The 25,331-nt window shown below is 33.3% G+C and overlaps 1 protein-coding gene across 1 annotated transcript in view; it reads left to right on the top strand.

The window, feature by feature from the left end:
* Positions 1-3,815: 3,815 nt before the first annotated feature.
* Positions 3,816-25,331, top strand: part of LOC128241208 (titin homolog) — a 48,823-nt gene continuing 27,307 nt past the window's right edge. The window contains exons 1-2 of the mRNA XM_052958162.1: positions 3,816-3,961; positions 4,603-4,742. Of these exons, the coding sequence (XP_052814122.1) occupies positions 3,816-3,961; positions 4,603-4,742 (286 nt within the window). The remainder of the gene's footprint in view (positions 3,962-4,602; positions 4,743-25,331) is intronic.

Below are 25,331 nucleotides of genomic sequence, written 5' to 3' on the forward strand. Positions count from 1 at the left end.
CATTTTAACATATTTTTTTTTTTTATTTCTGGCTATTCCAGGGTGTCAATGGTATTCCTCGATTCTTGTTGCCTTTTATACACTTTGTAAGTGTTAATATTACCAAAACATTGAAGGTACGATTAATGACTCTCTAGAGCAATATTTTACAGAAATTTAATTGATATTCGATTGGTACCTAACTATTCTTGATAAACATACCTATTGTTGTATATAGTATGTATGCACTGTGCTGTTTGTGGAGTTTTGTGCTGTTCTTTTATGTTTCTTGTTTGTGATTTTATTTTCTATGTCTTTGGCGTTTACCCAGTGCCATTAAACCGGGTTTATGTTTAGACTGTTTGCTACTGGGCTTGTTTTTGTAGCTTTTTGCATAAATATTCAACACTAATAAAATACAGAATCTCGTTAAGTAAGTTACGAATCATAGATTAAATGTAGAGGTCGGTAAAATAGCTCTTAATGAAATAATTTGTACAATATGTAATGCGCTAGAAGACAAATTTCATTGTACGTATGAATGTCAATTGTTTGCTGATTTAATACAGAACTACGTACCTAGATATAATTATTATCGACCTTCTGTGTTTAAAGTAATTGGATTTTTTCAGTCAGATAATAAGCGTTAACTATTAAATACAACTATTTTTGTGTATAAGTCTTATTGATATTTGTTTTGATTGATAACTTGTCAAGAAAATAAGGAAACAACCTACAGTATCAGCCAATGAAATGGCAAATAGGCATTAATGAGTTACTAAGCTTAATTATTAAAATTTTCCACTTTCGTTGGTGTTTGCAGGTACGCTGACTTACATTTATCTGATTAACAACCTTTGCATCAGATTTTGCGGGTACAATGTATCAGCCAATAAGATTGCATTCTATTTCAATTACATTGCATTAAGTAATATCTTATTTGATTAAGATGGCCCCGTTCGCTGCGCGGACTCCGTCCCTTTTCAATCATGACGGTGTCACTGCATGTCATCCATTACTTTCAAAGTGGCATCATTATATAGTCAGTATCATAATGGACTTGTTTTAATAGCAGAAGACAAATGACAAAGAGAAAAAACAAACGGCAGAAAACACACAAAATATTAAACTTATAAAACGTCAATAAATACATTAGCTGGGTTATCATCCTCGTAAGGTTATCAGCAACACGAAGGAAATGTATGGATTAAACGAAGTTTCAAGAAAGTGTAGCCCGGCAGATTAAGTCAATATTAAGAAAAATCATTTAGTTTGTGATACAAGCATAAACATTTGCATCGGTATCCCTATAAGGTTACTTGTTCGGAAAAACCCGTTAGCCATCTTATTTTTCAAAATGGCGGCCATTTTCAAGATGGCCGCCAATCCCGATTGAAAAAATATAGTTTTAATACAAAAGTACACACCCTTCACACTTATATAGTGTGGCTATCAGTATGATCAGTTAGAACAATGACTTGAACTACATGTATTTGTGTAGTATAAATTGGTGCATTCAGTGCGGTTGTCATATGATTTTTGTTTAACGAGGTTTATGTATAAACTTTCGACTACTAAGATTGTTTCTGTAGTTTTTAATTTAATTTTTGGTGCCGTAAAACTGAATCACTTGGCTTGTCCATACAGTAAGATTGTAATAGCACTTGAGTTAGTGATCTATGATGTAATTTCACTGGTCATTTCATATAGTTCATTTATTTGATAACCACAAATGGTTACATTTTGTATTAAAATGGTTAATTAAAACAACAATACATTCTTGATCATACATTTTTGCTTCAGGCAGTGTAAAGGGGCTCTGACAATGTTATAACAATGTTATCACTTCTGTCCATGAAAAGATTGTTGTTTCATACGCTTGATGATGTGTTATTCTGACGGAACTTGCGTCCATCTATTTTTGCAAATGTCAATCTTATTCGTAGCTATTTCCGTAAATATATGCCGAGGTTCAGCCATTGGTAGAGGCCGAACATGAGGTCAGTTGCATTCCAACTTTAAACAGACAAAAAAAGTAAAAAATAATTGAAATTTGGCAGATATATGTAATTTTGGAAAGAAACAACACTATTTTTGAAAACCTGGTTATATTTCGTATCATCAAATAAAGGGTTGCCAAACAATTAAGAATATCAACGTCTCACAAAGTAAACACCTGTAGTTCGTGTTTGATAAGAAGCTGAGAATATGATCCATTCATTCACAGCATAATTAGTTGATTTTTCTCCCGGAAAAACTTGTTTCCTAAAGCCAGCTGTGATAGAGCTGAAGGTTTTCAATATTTATCAAAATATTTGCTACCCGTGGGTCTAAATACACTATTCTGACCTTTGGAACACATTAATACATCTTAAAATATAAACATAGTTATTACATCTGATCGAAACTGTTAAACACAGTGCTATTTTTATGTGTTTTTTTGCATATGTCTAAATCTTATTGCATATAAGGATGTTTTTCTATGAATATTTCGCAAAATCGGATTAGTTAACACTGCATAGTTAAAGTGGGACCAGGTAACATATTTTTTATTAATAATTGTTGAAATATATAGCCTTATAGCATTAATTAAATATCAGCAATAATAACAATAAAAAGTGATATAAAAGTTAAACGCGCACTCTAGAATAGGAAAAGAAATCACGACAACAACTTCAACAACAGCAATGACCAAAACACCACCACCAACACCAACAACATAATAATTATAAATAATAATAATAATAATTATTTAATAATAATAATAATAATAATAATAATAATAATAATAATAATAATAATAACAATAATAATAATAAAAATAATAAAAAATATAAAAATGATAATAAAAATTAATAATAAATAGTGATGATAATAATAAGGGAGACAATGAATATGCAGGGAATGTGTGAATTACATGTATTGACTTTTTCACGTTTATATTTTGCAAATTGTAAATGTGTTTATTGTGAAATGAATTAAGGCGTATAGTGCGATTTTAGACATATGCAAAAACATTTGCTATGTTATTTGGGGTATTTGAATTAAATGATATTTCATGAGTAAACTAATGGTCATAAATCGAGAACATGCTGCGCCAATGGTAATACTTTAAAAAGAAAAAAGTATGGATTAAGTTATTAAAGTTACATAGAAAATATCATTACTTTTGACTCACTTTATTGACGATTTTATCATTTGTAATCATCATGTCGGGCTAAACAATCATGCGATGCGACCCATTTGTCATTGAACAGACGGATTGAATAATTTTAAACCACATTACTACAACTGTTGTTTCACTTAAACACTTCACAGCACTAAATATTTTATAACAGTATTCATAACTGCCACATACAGAGAAGCAGATACGAATCTAGGTGGAACGAAATCAAATGTTGAGGGTTTTTTACAAGTTAAGATTATTCGTGTCTGATTTTGATGGTGATTATATTTCTATGTGCGATGGTTGGCTTACTTGTATTGGTAAACGCCGCGGCAATAATGAAGTTGATATCTCATACACCGCAATAACCTTGCAACTGAGCTCATGCGCAACTGGGCGGTAACCCATGGAAATAATGTAGTTTGTGCATGTTGCATTATATCTCTTGAAGATATTTTGTCCGTAGCCAATGTACCGCAGAGTAGCGAGGATTGAATAACAAATATAAGTAAGCAAACACGATACCATTATCACTTTCTTTGAAGTCTCTTTTTAGATTATGGGTAAGACACAACATTAAACTTTTGAAATTGCTTTAATTAATTCGAAAGTAAATAATGATAATTGTTTTATATAATATTACTCTCATTTTTCTACTCGTTTTCGACAGATGGCGCCTGTACAGGAACCTGGGGAGGCGGAGGCCACGTACAGCCCGGCTGGAGGCCGGAAGTGTTTCGAGTGTCAGGTGATCGGGCTACCCCGGCCGTCCATCCGCTGGTACAAAGATGGTCTCAACATCACACAAAACAAGAGGTAGGACGAGTCCCCCTTTAGTAGCATATTTCCATAAACGAACTGTATTTAGGGCATTCCACATCGCAAAAGTCGTTTGAAGGACCAAAATTTAAAATGTTTAAAAATATCATTTTTTATTTACATTTGAGGACTTTTCCGAAAAAAATGCAAATGCTTTCTTATCAAAAATCTGATAAAATCTTGTTTCATAATTTTTCTCAACTCCTTATTTCCACTGTACATGTCGCAAATGATATTTTATTCGCCAAAAAATGTTCCTCAAAACTAAATTAAACATGGACTTTTGAAAATTGTTTCATGTTTGGACTGCCCTACCCATATTTTCACTGTGGGTGGCCCTTATGGTAAAACAAACCAACTTAACATTCTCGAGGAAATACTATTTTGTCATTTTCAAACTAAACTTCAACTAACAGCTACAAAAAAATTGTCGCAACTCATGATGGTTGCCGTTGGATTATGCAGTGTTATTTTACAAAATATCATCGTATATTTGCTTCCGAGCCCATACGGGACACGTTCTCTTGACCTCTTACCATGGAAACTGAATTAAGAGTGATTGCAAAATGCTCATAAATGAATTATTATTCATATGAACCAATATTCACACAATGAATTTAATTTATATTCGCTTTCAGGTACAAGGTGGCGTACACTGGTGATGGTGTAGTGCTGCTCACCTTGGACAAAGTCACCCACCTGGACGAGGGAAAATTCTCGTGTGTAGCAGAAAATTCCGAGGGCATGGCAGAGACCTCCGCGGTTCTCTTTGTGAAAGGTAGGCAGCCCTGAGGGTGAGAGTGGTATAGTGTATAAGGCTTCCGTCTCTCAAACAGGTAGTGAGTTCATATTCCTATCAGGGTATGAATATGGACTAAGAGCTAGTTGTTGTTGTTTTTCCATTCCAACTAGGGGTACTTCATCATGGAATCTCAATTTGGATATCAATACTGATTTCTTCCGAATCAATTAAAAAGAGGATACGCTAGGATAAACTAATCATGCTTTTAGCACATTAACATCTAGCTTGCCCCAGCTATGCGTCACATGTTCATCATTTATTTTAGATAAGGGAATTAAATATTTGTCTACGGGAGAGTACAAATATCTTGAATGGAGATTTCCGCAGGCCTTATGGTCAACGGTAAATAACGCATGGGTCAATCCTTGTTACTTTTGTTTTGGTAATAATTTTAATAGACGCCATTCATCCTCTCAGTCATGAATCATATGCGACCCATTCCGTGATATATTTAAACGATGACAACTACATTCTGCGACGCTTCTATCCTTTCTACCAGCCTTTATAAGCGGTTCAACCCCTTATCACTACTTATATAGAAAACAGTCAGTGTACAAAATGAGGATGTTCTGCCTCAAGCATTTCATGATTAAGAGCCTTGTTGAGGGCTTGCAAATTGTTAAGTCTCTATTAAATGCTTGCTTATAACATAGATCTTTAGCTAAGAAATTATTATCGTATATTCTTCAAGTCGTAAGGTTATAATAGAAAGCTAAACAGGAGATCTATAAATTGTGCATTCTGGGGATGATCACACTAGGTATAAGTATTACAATATGAAACACTACAAAAACAAGTCTAGTAGTCGAAAAATTAAGCATAAACCCCGATTGATGGCACATTGTCAGCGCCAATGACAGATCAATCAATCAAACATACACAAAGCAGAAACACGAATCAACAAAACTGCACAGATAAAACACAGCATGTATAATATATAACAAAAGGGGTGTTTTTTTCAAGGATCTCAAGGTACCGCCTTTGAACAGTCAACATAATGTGAATTTACTGAGGGTTAAAACTAGTTGAACCCTCAAACGTATCCCAACAATCCCGAATAAAGTAAAAACGTAAATGGTATATCTTATCAAAGTATGCATAAACTTGTGAAAATCTACTAAAATGTACTACTGCTACTACTACAACTACAACTACTACTACTACTACTACAACTACTACTACTACTACTACTACTACTACTACTACTACTACTACTACTACAACTACTACTACTACTACTACTACTACTACTACTACTACTACTACTACTACTACTACTACTACTAATAATAATAATAATAATAATAATAATAATAACAATAATTATAAATAAATGAAACAAATAAATAATAATAATTATATATTATAACTGCTTTATTTGGGGTTTACAACTCTATATGCTAACGATATTATATAATTCAGAGTACCTAAATGGTGAACATTCTAGGGATTCGCGTGACGATAGAGCATAACAGTTACTTGTTTACTTTCTAAAAGACAAACACAAAATAATAGCCACAACACACAGCTGCATTGATAAATGTACTTGGATCAAGTCTTGAAATATCAGATTCGCAACAGCCGATTGAAGTCCTACAGAAATGTACATTTTCATGATTCTACTCTATTCTGATAGAGTAGATATGAACCGTTCTTGTCGTTATATTAATAAATGTAATTGCTTAATATTCAGATTAGCGAACAGGTATAGCGGGATAAAACGGGTTGGAATACTTGCTTCTGTCAGAACGAGGGCAGCTGTTTCACCTTACATTTCTGTGTTGGAACAATAAGGCATTTGAAATAAGAAGGAGATAGGTGTGTGCTCGGAGGATTGTTAATATAACTTAAGCATTTTTCTTCTGGTTGTAATTGGTAATTATTAAAACTTGCTAACCTATATTTTATCCTATTAAATAAAACCCATTTGCTATTGCCAAGTGTTCTCCCTACCAAAGCTCTTGTAGTTATCCTTAGCACGACCTAGTAGTCCGTATAGATCACCGCAGTTTTGAAAATGTTATACTCATCATTGTTGTCACTTATTTCCCAAATCAAATCATTACTAAAAGTTCAAAACAATGGATTAAAGTTGTGTTTTATAATGGTAAAAGAGAAATATATATTGTATAACAAACAAAATATGTACATGGTTGAACGCGGTTTAAGAGTGATATGCACTTTGTTTCTCTCCATAAAACTTATATAGCATACTGAACTTTATTTTCTATAATCAAACTTCGAATTGTATTCTATTTTCTGAATTACACGTACGTTGATTCTATGGTAAGGATTACTTGAGTATTTTCTTACCGATTTATTCAAGCTTACAGACATTGTAAACAAACAAGAAACATTACGTGCAGATTGGCAGGGTTTTTAGGCTTTGTTTAAACATCTCTTGTGTCAACAGGAAGGGCATATTTCATATTTTAGCTTACACCAGCTGCACCACACAAGAATTCGACATGAAATAGGCTGGATTGTTAATTTCGCTAGGGTGCGACCATCTGTTTTGCTTTATTAATAGCTGCAATGTTTGTACGTGGTGCATTTGTTACGTAAATGTTTTATTCAGACGCATTTTACGCACACATTTGATTTTGTTGGCAAATCCAAAGATTGTTAGGTAACAAATATTTATTTGGTTTAAAAACACACATTCACACAAGTGTGTATTTATATGAAAGTACACGATTCTTTTGAAATGGACTCGTTCACGTTCGATAGGACAAGACAAGATATCGTCAAAAATAATTTCGTGTGAACTGTCAAGAAAAAGCTTGAATCAATTATAAAACATCAAACGTTCAAAAGAGGGCTCTAACGTTGATATTTATTTAAAACGTGATGGTTAATAAATTAAGTCTAGTTTGCTGAAAGGCGTTAGAAACGATGCTTAAACATGAACCATTTTGGTTTTTACAGAATAAGGTAAAACAAGAGTGTCTACCAGGTCTTGTGTGGTGTTTATTCATAAAAGTAACACAACATGCTCAATTTAAAGAAAATAAAAAACACCGTTATTGAATACTCTTGTTCTCCTAGTTCTTGGTGTGTATTCATAAAAGTAAGTTAATTAACTTAAGGTATTAGCCGCGTAATACACACTTTTTTAAAAGCTTTAAACGACAACATAGTTATAATCACGGTACACTATGGGACTTTTATCCAAATTTTGAAGATTTTTTACCGTGAATTAAAAAAGTTATTTATGTTTCATTACACCCATCCCCAAACTCCAAGGGCTACAAAGAGCGACAAGTAAATATTTTGTCTATATTTGATTTTTTTTCGCATTATCAGAGATTATGAAATAAACACAACAGTTTCTGATAAAATAAACTTTAGTTAACAGAAAACTAAAGTTCAAACGAACACATTATTGATATACATGGAAAAAAATCATTTTGATTGAACTTATGATTCTTCGGAAAAGAGCAGTTTTTCGATGTTTGAAAATATATAGCAGTTTTATAAAATTCATAAAAAATAGTTAACTATGAGGCAAGCTGCTGAAATCATTTTAGATATTGTCTATGATGTCTATTGAAGAATTAAAAAGACAATTTATGATAGTTTACCTCCAGTTTTGAAGAAAATATACATAATGTCATGTTGCCATACATTTTTATAGCTAATAAAATGCTTAAAAAACAAACTTTTTCTTGTAAAAAATTATAAAGCTTAATTGGACTTATTCATAAAATGTACTCTTTCAAATAAATGAATTTTACTTATGATACTTACTCAGAATACAGAGTTTAAAACAAATGAGTGTACTTTTAAACTAAAATATGTGAAGAAACAAGAACACTAAGTGGGCTCGCCCCTCCAAAAATATCAGAGTGAAAGTTCTCAAGTAATGTTTTTTTTTAATATTATAACATGTAAACAATCTCTGTGGGTAATTTGATGTATATCTGTTTTATTTTGTCATTGGTATTCTAACAATTAGTTTTTTTCACAATAATTCTTCACTCTTCAACATTTGAAGTTTGGTCTGTTCCCATGCTTTGTACTTGTAGTGTGTGCACAGATGATAACTACTCAATGCTGAGTCAATGCTGATTTGGTTTTCATGCACCTTCAGGTACTTTACCCATCAAGAATGTTTAGTGCTGTAAAGGAAAAAAGTTGTACTTTAAAGCCTTTCTAACTAATTAGTATAGATAATTATACTGCCATACATATACAAAATAAAATATAAACAGTTTAATATTTCTCGACATTATTTTGAAAAAACAACAACAAGCTGATACATACATGTATATATATAAAGAAAATTATTAAATTTATCAATAAAATTCATCATCATCATCATCATCATCATCATCATCATCATCATCATCATCCTCATCATCATCATCATCATCATCAACACCACCACCACCACCACCACTTGACCACCATCACCACCACCACCACCACCACTTGATTATTGAATACAGTAGGTTTATAAAAACAAAAACCAAGTCAAATATGTTTTATATGAAATACTCACATCATCTCGATCAGATGCGACTGCCTTGTGGATGGACCTGGCTGTCAAATCCGCTCTCAAGGATCCAACATAGTATTTAATGCAGGCTGGAATTCTTCATAACCCAGTGTTGTTGACTAAGTAATATTCAGTCATTTTCCTGCCTGGAAGAAATTAGACTTCTGATTATCAACCAGCAGAAACTACCACCGTAAAATACAAATGCACAAGTATTATATGTAAAATATGAACATGCTGTCTAAACATTTAGCTAATAAAAATGATTTAAGAATTCCAAAGATAAATTAAAAAAACAAACGTTTTTGAACACATCAACGTACAAAACTGCTCAAGGATACTTACATTCAGAGCCCTTTGATACGAATATTCCAGTTCCATGCCGATTGTTGACAGTTCGTTTTTTCGAGAGAAAATCTTCTCTTACGCGTATATTTCACTTATAATCCATGTTTAACTGTAATGACTCAAATTGTTAGATGTATCGTAATCAACTGTCAGCGTGTACTTTTAGTGTTTATTTATTTTAAACGTATATTCATGAGAAAAACATCACAATGTTTCCAAATCCTACGATGTAGAAATTCCATTATTGACCTATGAATAGCCGGGAAAGACCTTCTGTTTCTAAAAATAGCAACATCCGGTACAGGCCGAATACGCCCGATGTTCGTCGCGATCTGTTACGGCGAGTGGCGATATATGTCGATGTTACCCGATGTTTCCCGAGTTGTATTACATGGCTAATACCTTAATCTAAAAACAACTCAACAATCATATGTAGGGATTGTAGATATTAAGGACAATATCAGGTTCTTTTTTACGACAACATCGAAGTTAAACGACTCAACGATGTGTGGATGGTATAGAGGTTTATATATGGCGGAGCCGGTCTAGTGCCTAACAAGTTGAGCTAGTGTCTCATAACGTCTCGAGATCTATAGACCGGACACTATGAGCACGAGAGTCAATAAACATGAAACGGCCCTGCTGCGCCATGTTTAAATCTGTTTAATGCAAATATGTTTCATCCTTGTTAGTTAACTAGGTATTTTTAAAAGTTTGTCTGCCCACGCCAGCTGTATTCCCATTATATTCAGTGATGATGACGATGAGGTAACAAGTTAAGAAGCTTAGAAAAAAATGTGTAGCTAATTAACGTTTCCATCCTTTGTCATTCTTTGTGAACATTAACACTCTTACTGTAAGCATAAAACATTCCACGAAAAGTAGAAGTATCCGAATTAGTTGTGCGGGTCAACATGTCTTGAATTCTACAAATAAAATCAATACATGTGAGCTCTAGATGTTAAATAACTTCATGTTAAAAACTAAAGTAATATTTCTTGATGTCGGAATGTATGAATAATGTACCTTAACAAAACATATTTCCACCTTATTTGTTTTGTTTTCAAATAAAACACTTAATAAAAACGCCGCCCTATTTACATACACTTGTTATTGATAAATAGCATACTTTCCTAGGCTTTGTTCGCATTTGCCTTCCTAAATATAAAATTATTCTGTTTGAACTTATCAATAAATAGTGATGATGTACTTCATCTTACGAGTTAGCCGGTCTTATTTTTATTAAAAAATATAATAATTAACGTTCAAAGGTCTCACAGGAGCAACGAAACGGTAATATATGATTGGCCGGGGCCGCAAAAACGATAATCACCGAATAATGAAAAAAAAAAAACGTATAGTTTTTTACACACTTGGTACTTTTTATAGAAACAAAATTTATGTCAACTCAGCGCATATATTAAAATATCTAAAAAGAGTAAACAAAGGCCTTCTGTCAAAAATTCACAATATATTTCAAAATAATCATAATTTTAGTTCAATACATGCAATCACTACTAAACATGGCCCAAGCTACTGATAAATGTCATTGACATAAGAAACAGAACTAAACCCGGACCAAGCTATGGATTTGTGGCATTGATGAAAGAAACAATTATACTGAAAATAGCCAAAGCTATTGGCTAGCGAAATTGACAAAACAAACACTGCTAAAGACGCGGATAGTAGCATTAAGAAAGAAACAACGATTAAACATGGACCTATTCAGAGGTTATGACATTGACGTTCGAAACAATACTGAATTTGGCCAAAGCTTTAGGAAAATAACTTTGAAAAAACAACAACACTACTTAACTTTGGCCAAGCTACGGCTAAATGGAATTGCCAAAATTAACAATAAAAGAAATGGAAAGATATCTCAAACATAGGTATTGTCCATTATTGCAATTTCTCCTTGTAACATTTACCAAACAGGTTTTTAATTTTCCGATCTTCCAGCCCTTGTCCTCAGGGAAAGCTTCAAGGTTAACTAGTCCGTTACTCAGTATACAATTAAAAATTCAAGGAAAACCATATAAATTACCCCAACTCCATGGTATAAACATACGTTTACAATAATACTCAGACACAGAGCAGAGACAAAGTTTTCAACCGGACTCAGTTCAGGTTCAAAACCACCATCGTGATTGATATTTATAACCTTACTTACTTACGTTTTTAAAATACAAGTTTCTTGAAATGGGTTTCTTGCTCAAGTCTGATTATACATTTCTATTTTAAATTCACTACTTCCCAAATGTCGCAGTTGGGTGCGCTTTAAAACTCAAACAAGAAATTTTAGTAGGTACGTTTACAAAACAACAAAAACGAGACAAGGGAAACGATGCACTTCGTAATCATATTTTGCACAATCATCCCTGTCGCTCGCACCATATATCTTTTAAAAATATCTTGTTTGCTGGGCAACACTTGTCGATTTCTTTTCTACATGCATTTGTTTTGGGTGGTTTTGGAATTATGTTCTGTTTCCCTGAGCACTGTTCAATAGTCGACGATGCGGCTTTTGATGTCATGTACATATCGCAGGTCTATTCATTTGTCTCGTATGGTAAGTCGCTGATTTCAGAAAGAGTTTGGTGTGCTGTCCGCTCTATTTCAATTATCTTTCGCAACTCTTTCTTCACCGGTAAAACACGGTCAAATTTGTCTAAAACTATAATTTCATTATGCCCTGATAGGCAGCGTTTTTGTTGTTTTTATCATGTGGCTCATCACAAAAGTCAATAATCGTCTCATAGTCACGTTTTCAAATGTTTGGTTCTCCCCTGGGTCCAGTTTCAATATGTTTATCCTAAAACTTACGCTGCTTAATAGTGAGTGCTCAGGTACATCCGTAAAATTACGGGCAGAATCAATGCGTTTAAAGTCCTTACGATAATTTTACTGAAACGCAGGTACACCAAAAACGGAGTTGTAAACACCTAGACAGTTACGATCTAAAGCCTAAAGATCTTTATTTAAACAGGTTCCAGGAGGAACTAAGCTCTCCCTGAAACCTTTAAGGTTATTTTTTTATGCTAGACAGTAGATTTAAATCTTATACATTCTGGGGATGCTCATTCTTGTAAAGCTTATTGATTTATACATTTATCATTGCCGTGATGCACACGATTTTCAGCATAACAGTGTTACTTGTTTTATATGTACTTTGTCAGAGACAAACACCACATTATAGCCATACCACACAATGGCATTGATTTACGTCATTGGATCAATTCTTGAATTGTAAATGCACACAAGCCGATTGAAGTCCTACAGAAATACAAATCTACATTCTTCGACTCCATTCTGATAAAGACAATATGAACCGCTCATGATCCGTCGTAATATTCATCAAGGTAATTGCTTAATATTTAGATGGATGAACAGGTAAAGCGGGATAATATGGGCTTGGAATACTTGCTTCTGTCAGAACGAGGGGCAGCTGGTTTACCTTACATTTCAGTGCTGGAACAACAAGGCATTTGAAATAAGGAGATAAATGTGTGTTTGGAGGATAGTTTATATTACTTGAGTATTAGTTCTTCTGGTTGTAATTGGTAATTATAAAAACTTGCTAACCTTTATTTTACCAGTACAATAAAACTCTTTGATATTGTTATGTTTATTCCCAACCCAATACCTTTTATTTATCTCTAGCATGACCAAGTAGTCCTAAAAGAACATCGCAGTTTTGAAAAGCGTTACCGTTTGCAGTGAATTATTACGCAAAATCAACCCATAAGTGCAATTTTCAAACTGTGCTTAAATGTTATGCTTTTTAAAATGGAAGATAAGAAATATTTATATTGTGGCAACCAAAAATATGTACATTGTTAACGCAGTTTAAGAGTGCTCTGCAATTATATACACCACATAAAACTTAAACCTAAAATTTATTTTCTGTTATTAACGTCGATAATTTGATATTTACTGAATTACACGTACGTTTGTTTGAGGGGAAATGATTACTTGGGAAATCTCTTACCGATTTATTCAAGCTAACAAACGTTGCAAACATACTCAACTTAACTCAACGCAACTGAATGTTATTGTAAGAAAAGTCCCTAAACCAAGAATACAGCATGAACATTTTTTTACAATAATAATAGAATAGTGCTTCCCTACCTTCTTGTCTGCTTGTCTCTTATTTATTTTAAATCGCAGTACAACAAAGTATGTTACCTTTAAAGAAGTACATGTCTCATAGTTATTTATTATATGATAAAATGAAACTTGACTTCTCTGAACACTGTACCAAATAAAAAGATAGTTTGTCCTTTTGCCTTCATATCGAGGACACTCGAAAAACAACAATACTTATTTTCAGTGACTTACACATTTAAGTGTGTGAAACATTGCAAACAAGTTAGGTCTTCACGTTGTACATTGTATTGTCTGCCCAGTTCAATGTTTAATTTATGATCAGAGCTCCTAAAGCGTACCAGTGCTCGTTTAATCTTAAAGGGTAACCACGTAACATTAAGTGCAGGTTGGCTGGCTTTTGGGGTTTTGTTTAAACACCTTGTTTTACAACAGGAAGAGCCGTTTTATATAATTGTATAAGCTTATAACAGCTGTACTCCACAAGGCATCGACATGAAATACGTTGGATCGTTACTTTCGCTATGGTGCAACCATCTGTTTAGCTTCATAAATAAGTTGCAGCACTTTATCGTGCAGTTGGTGTCTTGATAATATAAATAATTCTTTGCCGGCATTTTATGCACGCATATTAGTTTGTCAGACAGTGTTAGTTAACATGTTTGTTTGCACGCAGGTGTTTATTGTTTTTATAAAAGTACACAAACCTTTTGAATCATTTCTGTTCACGTTTCAAAGGACATCGAAAAAAACAATTCCCAACCGTACAAGTCAACACGATAGCACAACATCGCACCAATGAGGGTGCTTAATATATTGTTGCAATGACTTGTTTTACAAGCATAAACAAGTTTAAACTAACACTCAGACATAAGACCGTTCCTAAAATAACTAAATTGGGCCTAGCTTTCGGTAATTTTCCACTGTTAATACAATAAATACTATTGCACATGAACCAAGCTTTCGGTAAGTAACATTGACGAAAAAAATAATACGAAACATGGTCCAAGCTATAGGTAAATAACAATGTACTAAATATGGGCCAAGCTAAGGGTAAATAACTTTGACCGAAGAATCACTTCTAAATAAGGGAAAGGCTATGGGTTAATATTTTTGACGTAACACTCAATACAATTAACGATGTGGTTAAGCTTTGGATAAATGACATTGACAATGAAACAATACTTAACACCGAACAAGTTATGGGTTAATGAAGTTGATGAAAAGAAAACGATTATAAATAGATCAAGCGACCGGTTAACGTCTTTGACAAAGTAAACTCTGCTTAACTGCTTAGTTGTCTTAGGTTCCAAGGCGGTACCTATTCTATTCCTAACAATCCTTGATAAACATACCTATTTTTTCATAAGGTATACATGCACTGTGCTGTTTGTGGAATTTTGTGTTGTTGTTCCATCTTTTTTGTTTGTGATTCTTTGTTTTTGTGTTCTATATCTTTGGCGTTTACCCTGTGCCATTAAACGGGAATTATGTTTATTTTTTTGGCTACTGAGATTGTTTCTGTAGTTTTTCACATAAATATTTATTCCCAACCCTTTTCCTCAGAGAAAGCTTAAATGTCAACTGGTCCGTTTGTCAGTTTACAATCAAAACTTGGTAACAATTCCTTTAGTCAGTATGCAACAAAAGCTTCAACGGCACCCAATCACTAAGTCAGAATGTAATTTCAACTTCAAGGGCAATCAGTCCTTAAGGTAGTATGCGATTATAATTTGAAGAAAAACAAGTCAGAATGTAGTTAAAACTTAATGGACAACCATAGAAGTAAAACCAATTATACGCTATCGTTATATGTGTAATAAACGAGAAAGCAAACACACATGCACATGCCCGATCAATTAAGACATTTTTAAGCTTTCTTATCGATTCTTTACAAAACTTATATATTCATTTATTGTATATCAAATATACAGCCTTTGTTCTATATGGATATACCAATGATCATGGTAAACAAGTGTCGGTAAGGATTCTTCTGCATATATCGCAATACATAGTGTGCAAATCAATACACGCAGCTAACAGGAGATGAACTAAAGCTCCATTCATTAATGTCATGTTATAAGCTGATTTCACAGCGCAGACTTATTGTTCCTTAGATAAATAAATCAAAGATACCATTTTTTATGATATTATAAAGCTTTAAAATCATAGTGTTTCGGGATTTGAATGGCAGTTTAACGGAAATTAAAGGAACACGCACAGTCGCATTAAATTAAACAACGATGGATCAATTAATACCATTTATTGTTGTTAAACAGTACATGCTACATGTTTAAAAGAGGCACAACATACTTGATTTTAAAAGCTAGTTGGAACAAATTTAGTGCAACAAGACAATAAATAAAGACATATAGCATGCAGCCATATTTATTCCAGTTTTAAGATCAACGAAATTAGGAATTAACTGTTACTTCGAAACTTTTATGTTGTTTCCTTTTTGTAAATATACGTCCGCACTTATACAATGACAGAGACGCATTATACTTGTTATTAAAAGCTATCTGGAACTAATACAGTGCTTTAAGACAAGAAATAAAGACACATAGCATGCAGCCATATTTATTCCTGTTTTTAGATAAAAGAGTTTAGGAATAAACTGTTACTTCAAAAAAATTATGTTGTTTCTGATTTTGTAAATATACATTCACTCCTATACAAAGACAGAGAACAAAGAAAAAGATTTTTCTTTCAAAAATAAAGTTACGTGAAATTAGTTTCAGGCTTAATACTCAAAAGTGCAAATCCTTTTCATGAATAAACTTCTTCCCAAAGCTCGCAGATATGCGCGCTAATAAACCCAAATAAACAAGGTTAGTTTGAACGTTTACAAAACAACAAGAGTAGGAACGAAACAATTGATCACAACGATGACAAGGAGAACAATACACTTTTCTAAAATGTTTTGCACAATAATCCCTGTCGCTCAGAAGGTTTCAGATATATACCTTTTAAAAATATCTCCTTTACTGTGCATCACTTGTCGCAATTCTTTTCTACATGCATTGTGTTTTTGGTGGTTTTGGAATTTTATTCAGTTTCCTCGAGCACTGTTTAATAGTCGACGATGCGGCTTTCAATGTCATGAACATATCACAAACCACTTCATTTGTCTCGCATGGTACGTCGCTGATTTCAGAAAGAGTTTGGTTTGCTGTCCGTTCTATTTCATTTATCTTTCGCAACATTTTCTTAGCCGCTAAAACACGGTCAAAATTGTCGATAACTGAATTGTCTTGATACCCTTCTACGATCGTATTTGCAACGTTTGTGGTGTTTTCATCGTGTTGCCCATCAAAATGGTCAATTATCGACTCATACTTATGTCTCAAATGTTCGGTATTCCCCAGGAGCGTACTAAGTTCGTCTTGAAACGTATGATATTGTTCATTTGACTTCATATTTTTCATTGTCAAAGATGAAATAGTCTCGAAATACATGCACCCAAAATGTTCATATTCGTGTTTACAAAGGATGCAAATGAAGGAGTCGTGATGTTCACAATACAATTTCAAGAACTCACCGTCATGTACATTGCACCTTTTCATAGTAAAATATTCCGGCATTCTCTGAAGTACATGTCTAGGAAAACGCTCTGCATGAGCGCGAAGACAACTCCAGCAAAAATAATTTGCACACGTTGAGCAGTATCCTGTTGCATACACGTCCAGTATGTTGTGTCTTAAACATCTTTCACACACCATTTTATTCCGATTGCCTGTGTCTGAGGCCGCCATTTTATACGTGTTGCAATGTTCAACTGTTCAATAAGTTTTATTTATTGTTTGTTTAATTGACGAAATGTGAAATGTTTTGGTGAAGTGTCCTTTTCCAAAAATCATAATATTTAAATTAAGCGCACCTTCCAATATTTCGTTTAGATACACTATAAAATTATATCATCACGACTCTACGGTAAAACAGTCCTGAATAATAGAAATGTAGTTTAATTAAATATGTTTGTATTTAAATATACAGCTCATGTTACATACATGTTCTGTTTAAATGCAAAACATACAAGAAACGGACTAAAGAAAACACAAAACTATTTGATGCATAATAAGCTTTCATATCGGCTCTCTTCAAATTGTAAAGCTTTATCAAATATAAGATTTACTTCCTTGTTATAGTTCTATAATGTATTACCTAAGATTATGGTAAATTAATGTCCGCAGGCCTTCTTTTCTTTTCCATTGCGTAAATCTGATAGTGTGCAAATAAATGCACGCAGTTAACATGAGTTTAAGATCATGTGAAACGCTGATCTAACACAGCAGACTTCATTGTTCCTTCGATTAATCTGTAGCCCAGTTGAAATTCTGATAGTTTAAGGGAGACAACTCATGCAGATTGGTTTTACTTTTTTTCCAGTTATTGGTTATTGTTTCCCTTAGACCATGATATGTTATATGGTTGGGTGATTTCTTTGAAAATGGTCAGGTGACTGTAATTATCATTGTTGCAAAGATATGAAATAAATTCATTTTATGATATTATCAAGTATTAAAATCAAACTGTACCGGGATTAAAACGATAAATCAACGGAAACTAAAGTCACGCGCTCACATACCGTAATTTAAATCACAATCCTGTTAAATGGATCAATTCATCGAGGATATTTGTTGAGTTAAGTCTAAGATCGTATTTTATTTCACGAGTTGTCACAGAAAAATATTCTGTGATCACGAGTGAAATTAAATACGATCTTACACTGAATTCAACAATTTATCTTTTTTTATTTTATGCATATATCGTGTTTTTTTCAATTTATTTTCCCGCTGGTGTAAACTTTCTTTGACGACAGTCCCTTTCTGTGGCCTCTTTGGGAAGGGATGTACCTTCGGCATATCAGCTATGGCAAAGTTACCTTCTTTTCGCGCGAGCAGTCCGTCCACTAAAACAAGTTCCACACTTTATGGAAATGGTTGTTGGAATTGAAATTATTTTTAGATAAAAAACCCCTAATTCTATCAAAGAAATCTATCATTTTTAACATTTATTGAGGCACAAAACAAGTATTTAAACAAAAGCATGTCGGAAATAAAGAAATGTATCGCATAACAGTTATGTCAAAAGTATCTCCTTTTCGCGCGAGCAGTCTGTCCACTAAAAAAAGTTCGACACTTTATGAAAATGGTTGTTGGAATTTAAATTATTTTTAGATAAAACACTACTTCCATCAACGAAACCTATCATTTTCAACATTTATTGAGGCACAAAACAAATATTTAAACAAAAGCATTTCGGAAATAAAGAAATGTATCGCGTAGAAACAACAATTACTGTAAATGAAATTTGAGCATTTGACAATTTTTGTACATTCAAAAAAATTCAACAGATTTAAATTAGCAAAGATGGTCTTATAAAAGTGGGGGGTTTTTTGTACAAGCAACGGAAGTCTGTGTTTAGTGGTTTTCGTAATGTATATATATTAACTGTCGCTCTCAGAGTCTGGATCTTACGGTATTTATTCGGGGGTTCATGCTCAGTGCAGCCGAATGATGTTTTTGTTATTGAGACAGCCAATTAGTTTCATATCTTTTAAAGTTGAATGTCACGTTTCCGTTAAACTTAGTGTTTACGAAAACCCCAGGAAAATGTCGAGGATGTGCCCGAAGATTCTTGTGAGAAGGATGGAGCGCAGACTTTCAAATTTTTCTCGACAAGATGTCGGAAAACACCATGGCCTAGTAAGGCTAGTTGGTTTTCAATCTGCTTTAAATGTTGTGGTTTTTATGGTCGAAGATCTGTGCTATTTGATAAGGTTGGACTCCTTATCGTTCAGCTTTTGGACAACCCTTTTCTGAGCATTATTTAAAAAAATGAATTGTTGAACTGATGAAGGTAAAAAATGGGAGGAAATTGGTCAAGTTCAAAATGATTGTGTATACATGTACGCGGTTAGAGTTTATAGGAAGAAATTATCTATCAACTCTATTACTAGCACATGTGGCCAAGTAAATATTCAACCGATACCTACCAAGCGGGTTAATTTTAACAGTATGTTCCATAAACTAGTTTATACATAAATTGGTAAGTTTTTTTTCAATAGTTATATTCAATCGCAAAAATGTTTGTTTTATTAAAACTATTGCATAATTTGATTTTGACAATTCTATACAATTCGGTCAATGTGTCTATTACTGCACTACAGACAACAACAAACATGTACTCAACATGTTACATACATGCACTTTCCAAGTCAAGGGAAGCAAATCTTATAAAAGATGGAAAAATAGTTCAGAGTTGTCTGTACAGAGTGGAACGATCGAATGTTATCATTTCACTCGAGCCGGTTATCATTCACCAATAATTTTCATTCTTTCACCGATATGCATGAAAGAAATATCAATCATGTTTGTTTAACAGTATAATGATACCCTATGTTGTAGAAAGACACACAAAAGACTTGCTTTTAAAAACTGTTCGGAACTAATATTGTGATATAAAACACGACAAATTGAGATGTAGTATGCAAAAATAGTTATGCCTGTATGAGATAAAATAATTAAAAACAACCTGTTATTTCGGATTTATATGGTTTATTCTTATTTTATAAACATACCTTGACACTAATACTCAGACACAAAACAGAGACAAGGATTACAACCGGACTTCAGGTTCAGAACTTTAATCGCGATTAATATTCATAACCTTACTTTTCTGTATTTGAAAATACTAGACATGAGTTTCTGACTAAGACTAAAATGTGCAAATTCTTATTTTAAATTTACCACTTTCCAGTGCACAGTTTGGAGCGGTAATAAACCAAAATATGCAATTTTAGTATGTAAGTTTACAAAACAAACAGAATAAGAACGAAGAAACGATCACAGCAAAGACAAGGAAAACAATGCACTTCTTGATTATGTTTTGTAAAATAATCCCTGTCACTCGGAGGATATCACATATATATCTTTTGAAAATATCTCCTTTACGGTTCAACATTTCTTTTTTGCATGCATTGATTATTGGTGGTTTTGGAATTGTATTCAGTTTCCAAGAGCATTGTTTAATGGTCGACGATGCGGCATTCAAAGTCATGAACATATCGCAGACCTGTTCATTTGTCTCGTGTGGTAAGTCGCTGATTTCGGAAAGGGTTTTGTGTGCTGTCCGCTCTATTTCATTTATCTTTCGCAACTCTTTCTTAATTGCTAACACACCGTCAAAATTGTCAATAACTGAATTATCATGATGCACTTCTACGAACGTATTTGCAACGTTGGTGGTGTTTCCATCGTGTTGTCCATCAAAGAAATCAATTATCGTCTCGTATTCACGTTTCAAATGTTCGGTACACCCAAGGAGCGTACTAAGCTCTTCTTGAAATGTAAAATATTGTTCATTTGATTCCATTGTTTTCATTGTCAAAGATGAAATAGTCTCCATCGACCTGCACCAACGATGTTCACTTTCTCTTTTACAAAGATTGCAAATAAAGGAGTCATGTTGTTCGCAATAAAATTTCAAGAACTCACTGTCATGTACTTTGCACCTTTTCATAGTAAAATATTCCGGTATTCTCTCAAGTAAATGTATAGGAAAACACTCTGCATGAGCGCGAAGACAACTCCAGCAAAAATAATTTGCACACGTTGAACAGTATCCTGACGAATACACGTCCAGTATGTTGCGTCCAAAACATATTTCACACACCATTTTATTCCGATTGCCTGTGTCTGAGGCCGCCATTTTCTATATTTCGAAAGTTCACTTATCAATGAGTTTATGTAATTGTTTGCTTTATTGACGAAATCTGAAATGTTCTGATGTAGTGTACTATTCCAAAAATCATATTACAATTAAGCGCACCTTCCAATAATCCGTTTAGATACACTATAAAATTAAATAATCACGGCTCAATGATAGAACAGTTCTGAATGATAGAGGTGTGATCGATTTCTATTATATTAAATATGTTTGCATTTTAATATACAGTTCATGTTACATAAATGTTCTGTTTGAATGTTTTAGAAATTTGCTTGACTTCGACAAAGCCATGTAAATCCGATACACTATGCTTATGGTTTTTCAATCGTTATTTTAAAACGATATTTATTTCAAATGACGTGTCTTTCATACGAGTATATTATATCTAAATTGTTCTAACTGAATACCTTTTGACGTGGTGTATAGCAGGTATAACGTTATAAAATGTAAAATATCAATAATTAATAAGAAAAGTTAAAACATGTTTATAAAGATAGATATTTCAATCATGTACTTCATGACCTATCGTGTACTTTATTTGAGAACATCGTTTTCAACTTAAATAGTTCCTGTTTTTATTAATTGTCATGTTTAGTTCGGTTAGAAGACGGGGAAATGGTTGTATTGGTGATTAATGACAACGTGAATGTTATGTAAATTGCATCCGTGTCTTCTTAGTGTCGATATATGTTGGGAGAAAACTGCCTCTAAGATCCAGTTTAGCAGGTCATCACTTATTCCAAGTGAGTGACACATTTCTACCTTCTTTCGCCATCATTACGTCAGTATTCAAACTGAGGCGTACTTGTATCCTAGATGTATTGTTTACAAGTTTTATGACAGATGCTAATAGCCTTATTTTAGGGCATACATCACTGAGTATTACCTCATTTTCGGTAACAAGTACAGTACGGTTGTTTCTATTGGACACATCGGGAATAAGTTAATCTATGAATTGACATAACTTGATAATCTTAAATCCCGCAAGATCGGTCTCTCAACAAACTAAACGCATGAAATCAAAATCCTTAAACTGACGGAAAACAAAGTTTGCTCTCTAATTGCACCATGTATGCCAAAATTATAAGCATAACTGGTAGCATTAGTTGTCGATTCATTACCTTGGACAAGTTCGAAACCAGCGGGAATGTCTCAGTCACTTCATGGTTCTTGCCCTGAAATTGGCACGTATATACAGAACAGTGTCCGTTCTGTTACTTTTGACAATATACTTACCAGAACTTTGTAGGCAATCTTTTAAGACAACTTAGATAACTAGCCTGAATGTTTGAATTAGTCCAGGAAAATGGACCTTAAGTGGAAATAAATCTAAAGATTTAAAAGTGTCCACTCTTAAATGTTGCCACCAGGCACTGCCAAACCAGGTTCGTATGAAAATAGTTCGGAAATGCCTGAATGGCCAATGCCAAGTTTAGGGCTGTTCCAGTTACTCAAGGGTAAGGGACCTTTATAGGATAACTTTATTGTGAAGACTTTACCGTTTACCCACAATTGACCTAATTATCACTAAACCAGTTCACAATGTGTGCGCGCAAATATTTCGAACAAGACAATCATTACTAAACTAAGTGTCTGAAAAGCAGGACGGGTGTCTTGTGTGTTTGTTAATGCTCTTTTCTAAAACGTGCAAGTCAAAGATTTAGTTGATATGCCAAACCATACATTTCTTGCAAAGCAAAATTGCGCGTTAAATAGTAAAATATATAATTTGTATTTGTTGGCTTTTTCTGGGCTGAAACTTGTATGAGACGGTGTTTCGCATTACATTTATTTGCACAAAAATGTTTATGGTCCGCCACTTAGAAGCAAATTAAAGATTTACTTTTTTGAAAATTCGTAGAACGGAAATCACGATTGGTGATACCTAAATATATATCTCATTATAACACTTTTGACTGGAATAAACATAACTTTTCTTTGATCATACAGTTGACCAATAATTATCTAGCTGAAATATTGTTACTCATTTATAACCAAATCAGACACTAGCAATGAGCTTTTTGAAGTCTTTGCCACACGCATTCCAAATCAAGAATGAAAAAGTGTGCTTGATTGTAAAAGGTAATTTTCAGAGAAAAAACTTTCTCTTAGATAAGAAGTGTGTTTCTAATGCCTTGGGATCCACAAGTTGTCGGTGCATAATAACCTAACTCGTTACTTTGTACAAGAAAAAACACAGTATTTCTCTTTAAACAATAAACATAAACTATATTGATATATTATACATTGCATAACTGTGTCCCTTCTGTGTATGTATGAAGTCAATCGGTCAGTATATCACTGTATCTTGATAAGAAATTCGGTTTTATGACGTCACCGGTCCATATTTTGGCCGGTCCGTCACAACGACGAACATTTGTCGAAAGTAAACATTATAAGCTTTGATCAATTAAACACATCTAAAGCGCTTTAAAAATAATGAACGATATAATTAAATGTTCGGTGTAATATAATAAATATGTTCACACCACTTCGGGCCATATATCTTTATAATGACCGGCCCACCCAAGACTGAATATACACTTTTGATGGCTGACTGGACGGTCCTTATACTGTCATATGACCCTCAGTGATGTGTTATAGTTCTCAAATACACACTCGTATCAATAATATAATGAAAGCAACAAGGAAAAGCCAAATAGCCGAACGTTAACGAAAACAGTACTTGAATGCCAACACAGTCATACCAAACATGTATCCAAGTATGTGTTTTAAACAAATTTGGGAAAACAGGACCTCAGTGGGTGTTGAAACTAGTTTATGGCTCAACCTTACTCTTGTCCCAACATGTATCAATAATTGTTTATCTAAGGATAAAATCTGAATCGTAGTCTGATGTCATAATTAAGCATATAACAAAGACTCAACAGGTAAATCATTTGTATTCTATCTTACTAGTGATGACCATCAGTTTGCTTTATAAATAAGTTAGCGGGAATGTCTAAATCATTTCAACACTTAGGTTTTGGTGTGTTTGTAAATGTTTTCACTTGTTTTTTTACGAAATAATTCATTTTGTAAGAGAAAATAACGTAACATATATTCTTTAGAATTACACACGTATGCTTGGGTTATACATTTTCAAAGAATATAGAGGCAATCTATCGTTGTGCGTACGATCATATTTTAAGATCAAACATTTCAGCTAAATATTAAGTGAATGTCAGAAATATAATTAAAACTTTTACTTGCAAAATTTAATGAACCACGCATAAACTCTGCATGGAACCTTTAAGATTAGAAATAGATGTTATAACTACTCAAAAACATTCAAAATATTTCAAAATTGATCGTATGAAACTTGCGTAAATAAGATAACCTTTATCAAAGGGACTCGTTCACGTTTGATGCGGACAGACATAAAATGTTCGTGTTAAATGTGAAGAAAATGCTTGATTCAAGAATAAAACTTCATAAGTTCAAGATAAAGATATATTGTTAGTATAGTGTTCAACATGTGAGACAAACGCTCTATTTAGCCGAAGAACATTAGTAACGCTAGCATAATTTTATCATTTAGGGTTCCGATCTGGAAAGTTTGTTGAAATGACTTTCTGCCAGTTGTTGTTTGGTGTTTACTGATAAAAGTAAGTACAATCTTAATATCAACATAGTGTTTGAAAAGTCGCTGTAAACATAAAAACTGTGAGTAAGTCTTTTTTGGGGGGGTTTTGTCTTCTATGTCTTTGGCGTTTACCCTGTGCCATTTAACGGGGTTTATGTTTATTTTTTTGGCTACTGAGCTTGTTTCCGTAGCTTTACATATAAATATTTTTATATACATATCTCAAAGGACTACATCATGTTATGTTCTTGGACGATTCAATGTCTCAAATCCGGGTAACAATTCAATAACACAA

The sequence above is a fragment of the Mya arenaria genome, chromosome 7 (genome assembly GCF_026914265.1).
Source record: "Mya arenaria isolate MELC-2E11 chromosome 7, ASM2691426v1".
NCBI lineage: Eukaryota > Metazoa > Mollusca > Bivalvia > Myida > Myidae > Mya > Mya arenaria.